This window comes from Mauremys reevesii, linkage group 2 (assembly GCF_016161935.1).
Source record: "Mauremys reevesii isolate NIE-2019 linkage group 2, ASM1616193v1, whole genome shotgun sequence".
In the NCBI taxonomy this organism is placed as follows: Eukaryota; Metazoa; Chordata; order Testudines; family Geoemydidae; genus Mauremys; species Mauremys reevesii.
The window spans coordinates 80,561,929-80,574,059 of NC_052624.1; the positions used below are offsets into that span (position 1 = coordinate 80,561,929).

The following is a 12,131-nucleotide window of genomic DNA, read 5'->3' on the forward strand; positions in this document are numbered from 1 at the left end:
GGGAGCTCAGGAAATAATCTATGAGAATTTAAGCCATGATAAGGAGAGAATCATCTTGCCCACCTGCCCATCCATTTGGGGGGAAACCTTCCATCCCACTGTTGCTAGAATTCAGGGCGGCTCTGACCCTGTGAACAGAAATTCTGGAGAGAGGCCATTAGCACTTCAGTATCTGGAGGAAAACAGGGGGCAAGGTTCAGTTAATCACCGGTGTTTGGTGAGCCGTTGGGGGAGGGGCTTATTTCCCATAAGCCACCTCTACCCAAAATGAATCTGTCATAGCTACTGCTGTCCATGGCTTCTGTCTTAATGAATATGTATATTCCACAATAGCAGTAAATCTTCAAAAGAGCCCCAACCCAGCCTGCACTTGTGTGCCCACAACCCCCTGCACTCACACGACAAAGTTATAAATTTAAGATCCCAGCTCGTCTTTGGAAGATATTGTGCAGTTTCCTTTGAGGACTGATAGATCAGATATGGAGTAATCACTTTGGGAAAAGCATGTTTTGTCTTTTATAATTTTCCTGTCTGAGTTCATAAAAGAGTTTAGTGATTGTCTGGTGTCACCCACATAGTTATTGTTGGGGATTTTATATCTGTATTGAAGCAAATTCTCTCAGGGCATTTGGGTGGCCTTTTCCCTGATGTGATCTGCTTCTCAGATGGAGTGTCCATATTTGGTGAAGACGTGTTAAGGCGTATATCCCAGACTTTCTGCTTGGAGCATATTCTGTGGTAGCTGAGGGACAGCCAGTAAAGCTTGCTTTTCTTACATTTTATTTGTGTCATTCTTTTTGTTTAATACACAGCTGGAGATAAGGATGTGTCACTAACGACAGAATGTGGGCACCGTTCAGCAAAGCACTGAAGCACATGGTTAATGTCACAGAAGTTCAACATGTGCTTAAGTGCATTGCTGACTTGGGCCATCGAGCTTGTTACCAGACGTTAATCCCACGAACTGTGAAGTAAGAAATCTACATCTTTAAACAATCCATTCTGCTTGCACATGAAATGCTCTCACACCAAGCAGTTATAAGTTCAAGTCCATCTTCCATTACATGTGAGAGAGATAAAAGGAATATCTCACTAGTTTCCTGCTTGGAGAGTTAAAGTTCTCCAGTGATTGATAGAAGTCCAACAGTAACTAGTTTGAGAGATTAGGCTTCCCATTGTATCACTTGTACAAATGTTCTCCCTTTGCAATAGGGTGGCAACCACCAGCAAAAGGCTCAGAAATGCCAACTGTAGTTCAGGAAAAACTTCCATTTTAAATATATTTTATTGTATGTGTGTACACACACACACGCACACACTCACTCACTCACTCTTGTTGCTCCCAGGAAGATATATGTCTTCCAAACCTAGAGTAGAGGTGGAGTTTTGAAATCAAGTTCTGCTTTGATTTTTCAATTCCAGGTACTTATTCCTATGACCCGCTGCAACTCTCATAAGGAAACTATCAGAGGGCAGGTGAAAGTGAGAAACTGTGGTATCTATGTACTGATATTTGCTAACATCTTCTGTAGCTAGGAAGAGTTTGAGTGTAGAGATAGAAATAAGGAGTGTTTCATCGCTTGTAGACGTTGTTAGTCTGGCTATTAAGAAAAAGGGGTTAAAAATTGGTTCAGTGCCCTGAGTTTCAGATTTTGTTAATGATAGTTTCCCATGATTCTGTAACATTGTTCCATCCTTCGATCCTCTTAAACTCTGAGATGGTAAACAACAGAATTTACTGCATGATTATATTCAGCTAATTGAGTCCAGATTGTCTTCTTGTAGTTAATGTCCCTACTGCATCCAATCCTGCAGTCCTAACTCACGAAAACGTCTCAAAATCCAGTGGATGTTTGCTTAAGTAAGGATTGCAGGATTTGACCAGCTGTTATGATCTGACTTTTACCTGAGATAAACTAACACAATCTGCTGTTGGGTTTTTTTTTTTGTTTGTTTTTTATTTGTATAGCTTTATCTCAAAAAGAATATTTTATCTCTTGACTGTTGAAAAAAAAACAATCAAAATTTTCAATGGGGAAAAACATTTTTTGGTCAACTCAAAATTTATAAGAAAATGCAACTATGCAATTCTTCAGACCTTATAGATAGGTATCACTAAAGGATCATTCTTATCTTATTTCAGACTTATAAGCAACAAATATACTTTTTTGATATTCAGTTTAGGTTTAAAATGTTTGTGGGTTTTAAAAAATGGTCTGACTTGTAATACCTGTTACAAAAAATGCTGTTACAGATGTAAACTTAGTCTTGATCTGTCTTCTCTGTAAGTAGATCCACTGAAATCAATGGAAGCTCTTGCAGAGTCAGGTTTCTCTCAATGCAACTTACAGTGGCAGAATCTGGAGTATAATTGGCAGAAAAAATCAGCAGTTCTTGTGTGTGACACTAAAGAAAGGGAAAGGGGCATGTTTCTTTTTTCTGCTTTGGCTCCTTTAAACCACAGCAATCACACAAAAATAAAAATTCGAAAGATACAAATGACGAGAATGATTCCTTTCTATAGGTACTAACAAATTTCAACAGGACTTTATTTTTAAAGTGGAAATCTCTTTACCAAGCTGCTGCTGCACTCTCGATAGCTCTCACTCAGCATCTTCAACTCCTCCCCCCTCCTTCCTGTTTCCTGTCCTTCCAGACTCCCAATAGCCAGTGCTCCCAGTTCTAATAATTACAAGCAACATCTAAACACCACACCTCATCAGGTTTGATCCAGTCTAGATAAGTCCACCCAAATGGGGCAGTTTTTCTAAGCCTTTCTGTCCAAATTATGCCAAAGTCACATAGCCTGGAAGCTAATCAATCTATTTCATTCGGCTGTCTTTGCTTCAAAAACCTTCTGATGACAATACAAAGAGATTCAAGAAGTGACTCATAGGCAAAGTAGCATGACCAGGTCACAACCTTTCAGTATGAGAAAATACAGATTAGGTTTCAGAACACTCAAAAGCTTCATGTGTGAATTAACCCAGGAACATGGTGTGATGAAGTGAGGGGGTTTCTTGGGGTTTTCTGTGTTTTCCAGTGAGTTGCATGCAGAGGGAGTGGGACTCAGTGTCCCCAGGTGTTACTGGTTTAACGAGGTGAGGGGAGAGGGAGTTTGTTACAGAGGATCGGAGAGGGAACTCGGGACCCTGGCCAATGGCCTGGAGGATGGAGACCCAGCGACTGGTGACCTGGTGACCCGGAGACCCAGCTCAGAAGACACAGCCGGTTCTGGCCAGTGGGAGGACAATGGGCTGCGAAGAGAGGACCCCGGTGAGCTAACCAGACGGTTCCAGCCAGAGGGGCCAGAAGAGGGCTGAGAGGAGAGGAAACCCAGGCCCTCCTGTTTACGACCTTGTTTACCTGGAGAGAAGACAATGGACAGAGGCGGGGCTTGGGGCCGGTGATATCAGAGGCCCAGCTGGGAAGCAAGGGGGGCTCTGGGCTGGAGAGGGGGAGCAGGCAGAGCCTACCTGGATGCAGGGGAGACTGGGATGTGCTGTGCTGAGGGAGGCCAGGCTTGAGGCCCTGAGAGTTTCCTGTGCTGTGTTCAACTCTCAATAAACCCTCCTGTTTTATGCTGGCTGATAGTCGCTCTGGTCTAGAGAACAGGGTTGCATCAACCCCTTCAGGGGTGAGGAGGCCCAGGGGGTCCAGAGCACGTGGACTCCTTGATGGGCCCACGGTGAGAGACAGACATGCTAGGCTCAGAGGTGCGGCTCCAGGAGGTGGAGGGGCCAGACCCCGAGAGAGAGTGGACCCCCGAGAAGGGCTGTTGCACTGAAAGGGGCACCCCCCACGGACCGCAAGGGGCCAAGAGTGGACACGATCTGTGAGTCTGTGACACGTGGTTCACCAAATACCACACAGTAAAGAAGCCATTATTTCTATTAGGGAGACTTGAGAATTCAAAGGACTGACAAAAAGGCAATACTGAAAGTGACATGCAACAAAGTTGGGGTATTCTGAAGTGCAGTCTTTCACTTTTTCCCCACATTGGGGGATATGTGAAGAACAGTGGTGAAGAGCTAACAGTGCCTCATGGGTAATTATCTATGGGTACGTTTACACTTACCTTCCCCTGATCTAGACGCGATAGTTCAAACTCCGGAAGCGCCGCGGTCGACTCCCGGTACTCCACCACTGCAAACGGCGGTGGTGGAGTCGATGGGGGAGCCGCGGAGTTCGACCCTGCCGCATCTGGACGGGTGAGTAGGTCGAACTAGGGTACTTCGAATTCAGCTACGCTATTCACGTAGCTGAATTTGCGTACCCTAGTTCGACCCCCCTTCTTAGTGTAGACCAGGCCTATGTAGTTTACTGTTTGAGAAGTGTGTGCACTGTCTATCATACATCAAGATTCCACTGCTTTAGCCAAAGCTTGAACTCACTGTGGTTCTCTCAGCTGAGCTAAAAAGGCAGGGCAAGGAGCACTCTGCTCACAAGTCTAGGGCTTGATCTTAGAAGCTGCTCAGCACTCCGGGGGAGGCACTGAGCGCCCTCAACTCCTGCTGACTTCAGCAGAAGTTGGGACTGCTCAATACTTTGAAGGATCATTGGCTCAAGCCCCTCATGAAGATGCTAATTAACTTTGTTGAGCGGGATCTTTCTTTTTCTTTTTCTTTTTCTTTCATAGGGTAAGAATCACTTACAGAGCACTGCATTCAGCACTCCTTGCTCCAGCCAGACGCCCATTAACTTTGAAAGGAGCTTGGCTGAAATTGGGTGTGAGTGAGGAATTTTGGTGCATACTCAAAGTGAGCTTTTGATTTTTGATGGCCCCAGCGATGCAGACTATTGTGAGCTCCCTTCTTGGCTATCATATACGGAAGAGCTCTGTTCTCAGCTCTTACCAGTGCGGTGAATTGCATCCCTTCCCAACAAACACGTAGAGGAAGGGGTTCAGGCAGCTGTGAAGGAAGGTGATGCTCTGAGTTATCTAGAATCCGAGATCAATGTTGTCAGAGGTTTTGCAGTCATATATAACCCTGGTGTAGGCATTGATGATTTTAACCAGCAAAATGCTGTTGTAGGGCAACTGTGAGAGGAGGAAAGCTGTGATAATAATGATGATGATCTTTAACGATTCATGCTTTTGGGATCTTTTGGCTAACCAAGTAACCATGACGAAGAGAGGAAGGAGGAATCCTATTGTGATTTTCAAAGCTAGGACAGTAACTTTGGTGGTTCGGGTCACTGTGGTAGGGTCACATCTTGCAGGTAGTTGTATCACTAACTTGCTTAGATTCACTGTATACTATTTCTGGGATGCATAAGACTACTGCAATCAGCCAAACACCAAAGCAAACTAGTTTACTGCTCAGAAGCCTTTTTCGCTTAGAGTTCTTAGCTTTCATGGCCTGGACAATTGTAATGTACCTGTCAAAACTAATGCATGTTAGAAATAGCATACAGCTGTAGAAGTTGATCTTGTACATGCTATTGACAATTTTACACATGACGTTCTTAAAGGTCCAACCATATGAAGCTACTTTTGCCCAGAAAGGGAGAGTGAAAACGAGGAGCAGATCAGCAATGGCCAGGTGCAGCAGGTATCTGTCGGTGATGCTCTTCCTATATCTGTATTTGTAGTAGACGAGGATGACGAAGGCATTACCCACTGTGCCGATGAAGAATACAATCCAGAAAAATGTTGGCAGGAAAGTTTGAGCAAACTGCCGGGTGGGACTTTTTTCACAAATGAGGTCTGTGTGGTTAAATGGGTTGTTGTACGGAGGCAACACAGAACTAGAACCATATAATAATCCAGGTTAGCCGAGTAGTTCTGGGTGGCCTGCAGGGAAACGTCAGGCTAATTTTATGCTGACAAAATCATTAAATAAGAAACAGTGAAGGTGGAATTTTAAATTATTTTTGTAATAACCTGGGCAAATTTTCCACCACCAGAGATTGGAAATTTCATATTCTCCGTTGGTTGTCGATCAGAGTAATGCCCAATAACCCCAATAATTTGAATGCAGATAGGGCAGAGCAAAGGCCACCTATGAAATTGTGGCATCTTTAGTATCTAAACTGTTGAAATGTGCCTACACCCAAAGTCTAAACGTTTCACCATCAGGAAGCCCCACGGAAACAGAAGCCCAATCTTGGTCTATCTCTGGGGAAAAAATAGAGCCAATTTCCTTCTGGTGTAAATGTGGTCATTTACTCCAGCAGTGAATTTGGCCCACAGAGGATTTGGCGGTATAATGCCATTAATACAATAAATTAGATAAGTCTGGTGCCCTTTTGTTACCTTTGGGGTACTCTTAGCTAGGGCTTGATCCAGCACCTATGGGAGTCAAGAGAAGCCTTTCCATTGATGTCAGTGGGTATTGGATCAGCGAATGTCTTGGACTGTCATAGTTCCATAGCTCATTGCTTGGAAGTGAGATTGGGACATCTCTCCTTCACCCACAAGAAATGTTTTCTCCTTCAACTCAGAATGTTTGTGACAGTCAGAAAGTTCTAAATCAGCTCTGACCTATGGGGATTCCCCCAATGCAGGCAGCTCCCTATGGATGTAAAGCCAGTATGCCACCTCCCCACAACTCTGCACCACCCAGCATAGCTGGTGTGCCAGGGCGCAGAGGTGCAAGAAGGGCTATAGCTGATGTGCCTTGCAAATTGGCAATACAGATGGTCCCATAGCCAGCCAGTGCCGTTTACATCAGACAGGGATGGGCTCAGGGTAGAACCAGACCCATAATCAGGGACCTAGAACAGGCAACATTCTGGCTTCCCTCTCTCTGCTGTGCCCAGAGGAAAGTGAGAGCAACAAAGAACGTAGCCAATAGAGTCTATAGAAAACAGGCACAAGGCTGAAATTGCATAGAAGACATATCACTCTTGTGACCTTTTTGCTCTATTTGAACTTTTACTCCAAAAAGGACATGCTGGGCCTGTCTCTTCATGCTTAACATAGTGTAAATACAGAGTAACTGCACTGGAATCAATCAGCCATTTTCTGACTTGACTTGGACTGGTGTTGCATCAGTGGAGCTCCTGCAGATTTACACCAGTGTGACAGAGATCAGACTCTGGCCCAGTGGAGGAAGACCTGGGTAAAACCTGGGTGTGTCATCAGAATCAGGCCATCTCTTTCTTACATATTATCTACATATTATATATCTGATTTTAGATATATATATAAAATGAGTAAATGATAGTGCCCTTTTAATACAACATTTCCAATCAGGGCATTTAGAAGTCTTGCAAGAACAGGTTATTTCCAGAGTGATCACCTGAATCTTCTGATGCTTCCCCATCTGTGGGGCATAGGCATGATCCTGCTGTACAATCTATGCTCTTGCTGTGTGAATTTAGGCAAATGAATGAAGTTCCCCAGACGAGAACAGCAGCAGGAGGAACTTAACATAAATGCCCATTTACATCAACTGAGGATCTGGCTCCCCAGCTATAGACTACAGACAATAATACTTAGCTCACAGAGGTATTTCACTGTGAAGTGCTTTAAGATCCTCAGTTGGTAGATCCGATAGGAGTGCAAAGTACAGTTATACTCTCAGCTCAGCAGGCAAATTCACGTGCAGCATCTTTTGGCTGAACCATACTACAAGTTTGCATGAGCCGAGTTGTTTGATATGGCGGGAGCATCCATGCCTGAACAGATGTGCATTGCTAGCTTGGACAGGACAACACCGTTCTAGAATATGTTCAGGGGAATGTGTTCTAGCGCCTTAGGGAATGATGTCATAGCCTAGGTCACAAACTGAAAGGGGGGAAGAGAGAGAAATTATTCGGCAGTAGTAGATTTATACTCACCATGCTCGTAAATGCCATCTGCAGTCAGATCTTTATTCTGTCTTGAAAACAACACTATGAACTTGAGAGGGAATAAGGTGGGTAAGTGACATATAAAATACAGACCTTCGGATAGGACTGAGACGAGTGTAAAACCCAGGAATATTCACAGGAAGCCTCCTCAAATGAGCCTGCAGGCTAGATCCTACGCTCCTTCCTCACATGAGTTGTCCCTTTGAAATCCAGGGGGCTGTGTGGGTGAGTAAGCTGAGCAGGATTTTACCCTGCAGTTTTCAGTTATATTTGCAGCTTTGTTTTCATAATGGAAGTTTTCCAAAAATAAACCTCTCTAAACATGCTAAGGCATTTACATTTGCTTTTAACTGCATCCTGGCTGCAGCTTTACAAGTGCTCTGGGCAGGTTAAACATTTTTAATCACTAGGATTACTTCTGTTTCGTTTTTAAGAAGCTGTACAGTCCCTGGGTTCACACTTTTCTTTAAAATGTGTTAAATGAAACTAACCTAACTTTCCAAAAGCTCCTGGGAGTGAAAAAAAATTCTCTCAAATTATGTGTCACAAGGACATCCACCTGTCTTCATTAACAGCCTCTAGTTTAAAAATACCTCCATTTTCTGCAATGACTCGTTATCTAATCTTTTTCGTTCCCTCTGGGAAATGTCTTTTTCTATAGGCCGTGATCTCTACTTGGGATTATTTCAGTTTTAGTCATTGATGGCCAGGAACCATGTAAAACGCAGGGGTGAACAGGAATGGGCCCAAGGAAACCTGTGATTTTCTCCAATTGACAATCCTACATTCAAGCAGGGATAAACTAAGCTAGTGCAGATCATGGCTTTCCTTGTCTACAGTTGAGGTTTGCACCAGTGCTGCTATGCACCAATGAGGGAATCCCAAACACTGAGAAGACCTAGCGTTTTCCCCTTAAATATTATTAGCCATCTCAGCAAGTGACCACACACTCACTGGATCTGTCCAGCTGTGTTTCTCATCTGTGCTGACTCATAAAATCCCTCCTGATCTTATTACTGGTGGGTGGTAACCCATCATCCAGTCCCTCACTGTATTATCACTAGCTATGCTATTAATTTTTATTGAGATGACAATCTCATTCTGTGTGTGTGTGTATGTGTGAGTGTGTATGTGTATATATATATGGGTTATATATATATATAAAACATTACCATTATCCTTAGGTCTAAAATCTTTTATGCTTGCCCTCAGCCCAAAAGTGAAGGTTTGAAGAAAATCTACTCGGCCTTTTTGTCATGAGACAAGGGTCAAAAACCAACACTTCTTTCATGCATTATTTGGATATTTTTTTTCACCCAACTCAAAATAGTTTTGTTCTAAAAGTACTAACTTTGGAACTGATCTGGCCACTTTTGTCAATATGGTGAGGCTACGTATGTGAATATTTGTAACTTCCGAGTTAGGTTTGCATAATGGAGTCTTTGTACGTATATCACTACAGGATATGAGCTTTGACAAGATAAGGTGAAAAAATAGATTATAAAATAACAAAATTTAAAGTAATGAGAAATATATGCTCTAGTAATTTGAATCATATAGAGCACCAGAGACATGCAGAATTATGTAGCTCCCTGGAGTTCTATTCATTGAAATACCTTCAGTAGATTCCTTTTTATGATTATATCTATGCTGTGGTGCATTTAGTTGAATTTGTGACCACATGCTTAGTTGAGGCTCACATCCGTAGATTCAGATTTCCTCTTATTAAAAAAACAAAGAAGGAAATTAAATGCCTAAAACCATATTAATGTCACAATACAGATGGGAATTTTACAGTAGTTAAAGGAGGCAGATTGAAAGTCCCTCTCACCACAGAAATCATAAATTAGTCGTACTACACCAAAATGCTAAGGCATAAATAGTAACACCAGAGAGTGTCATATAAAAATAGTAAATGTGAATGAGATGCTATTTTACAGTTCTGAGATGCATCACTGTAAATTCAGATAATTCCACTGGAGTCGATGGAGTTATTTGGATTTATGCTTGTGTAACTGAGGAGCAAAAAATGGTGTGACAAAAACATCCTGCCTTGGGTGTGTGTAACATGTTAGCCACAGTGTTGCTCTCCTGGGTGGAGTTATTGTTATTTCACGTAGCTTAATTTCAGATGTTCAGAGATATTTTAGATGTTGAAGATACTGACTCATTTTCCTACAGCAAATCCTGAGACTAAGAGGTGATAAACAAGTGGAAATCTCCCAAGAGAGCTGTAATTGACAAAATTATTTTCGGTGGGCCGGGTTCTAATCCCAGTCACACTGGTGGTGATTCGTAGTAATCCCACTGAAACTGATGTGCACCAGGGATAATTGCGAGAAAAATGTGGGTGGCCATCCCAGTGGAGTCATTTACCTGGTGGTTGTCTTGTTTGCTCTTAGTGTTGATTCCAAAATGTCACTGTAAATGCTTTTGGGGTGCACAGGGGTAGCTTGGCTGGGCTGACTGCAGCAGCCTGGGCACCCCAGCAATTACTTTTAACAGTAAATATTTTAAAGGAAACAGTAAAAAGTCATTACAAAAGGATGAGTTAAACATCCTGGCTAGTCACTTCAATGTCTCTGTGCCTCAGTTTCCCATCTGTAACAACAGAGATAGCAATGATTCCTTTCTCCTACCCTTTGCCTATCTTCTCTATTTGCACTGCAGGCTCTTTGGCATAGGAACTGTCCCTTACTGTATGTATGTGCAGTGACTAGCACACTGGCGCTGCAGCCTTGCTCTGGGCCTCTGGGTGGTGCTGTATTGCAAATAGTAAAGATGGTCAAGTGTGTCCCCAGTAACTGAAAAGAATCTACTGTGAGAGACAAGTGTGCAAAGGGTACTATGGTGATTACTTGTCTGTCTTGTGCTGTTTCAGAGAATATTTAATAACAGTTTTCTTCCCTTTTGCCATAGAAACAGCACGTGTAATCCGTTGACCTTTGATGTCTCAGAAGAATTGCAAGTGGCCCAAGATGCTGAGATATGTTTGCTGAAGTCAGGAGAACTGATGTAAGCAGAATAGTTTAATTACTGCCTGGTTTAAAGAATAAACCTCAAATTTGCATCTTGGATATGTGAGCACAACTCCCATTGACCTCAGTGGGAGAATAATGGGACTATACCTGGGTTACTGGTGGGTGTGAGAGATGATAAGGACCAGGGCTTAAATTCAGCCAGAGCTGTCCAGAGCGGTACTCCAGTAAACATTTTCAAACCTGTGGGGAGCCCCAGCTTCTCTCAGGGGACAGAAGCCCCAAGCCCCGGCATGCCCCACAGGGCAGAAGCTCCGAGCCCCGGTGGCCCTTGTGGGGCTATAGCCCTGAGCCCCTGCATTGCCCCCACATGGGGCTTAAACCCCAATACCCAGCACCCCACCTCTCATGGGGCTCAAACCCCAAGATCCCCCTCCCTGCAGCTGAAGCCTGGAGCCCTGCTGCCCCGCAGGGCAGAAGCCCCTAGTCCCACCACCCCACCACAGGGCAGAACCCCCTGGCTCCCCACCTCCCTCAGCCCAATGGCTGAAGCCTGGATCCCTGAGCGCACCCCACCCCTCCAGGGCCCTGGAGTTTTTATAGGATGTTAGAGAGGAGACCATGGCAGGGCTCAGGAAATAATCTGAGACTATAAACCCTGATAAGGAGAGAATCAGCTTGTCCTCATGCCTGTCTATTTGATTGAGGCCAGGAAACCTTCCATCCCACTATTGCTAGAGTTTAGGGGGGATTGAGACCCTGTGAACAGAAATTCTGGAGAGAGGCCTTTAGCACTTCAGTACCTGGAGGAAGACATTGCAATAGAGGCAGGGGGCAAGGCTCAATTAATCACCGGTGTTTGATGAGCCTTTGGGGGAGGGGCTTATTTCCCCATAAGCCACCTCTACCCAGAATGAATCTGTCATAGCTACTGCTGTCCATGGCTTCTGTCCTGATGAATACGTATATGCCACAATAGGAGTAAATCTTTAAAAGAGCCCCAACCCAGGCTGCACTTGTGTGCCCACAACCCCCTGCACACGCACAACTCAAGTGCTAACATTTACACACAATGGCAATAGAGTGTGTCACTTGCACAGCAGCTAATAGAATTGATATGCACAAAACCCATCATTCTTATCCCCACCCGTAGATGCCCCTTTTTGAAAATTTGGCTCAGCTGTGAGACAGGTTTATACTTTGACTACAAGACGGTGATTTGGTCTGTGCTGGGATTTTGTTGAGACCCCAAGCAAAGGCAGCAGTAAAGAAAAACAGCCAAACAATAGATTGAGGGGGAGGGTTAAAAACGTCATCAGCTTCTTAAAATTGAGGGTCATCTGAGCAAGTTTG

At 43.8% G+C, this 12,131-nt stretch overlaps 1 protein-coding gene across 17 annotated transcripts in view; it reads left to right on the forward strand.

The window, feature by feature from the left end:
* FYCO1 (FYVE and coiled-coil domain autophagy adaptor 1) overlaps positions 1–12,131 on the forward strand; it is a 221,008-nt gene that overhangs the window by 153,430 nt on the left and 55,447 nt on the right. For 15 of the 17 annotated variants that reach the window (XR_005593566.1, XR_005593563.1, XR_005593558.1 and 12 more), the window contains one exon: positions 10,720–10,815. Coding sequence is in view for 1 of the 17 variants with exons in the window: in XM_039522238.1 (XP_039378172.1) it covers positions 10,720–10,815 (96 nt within the window). In the remaining 16 variants the exon portion in view is untranslated. Of the gene's footprint in view, positions 1–5,475; positions 5,556–10,719; positions 10,816–12,131 lie in introns of all 17 variants that reach the window. The other 2 variants (XR_005593571.1, XR_005593570.1) reach the window with 1 other exon arrangement.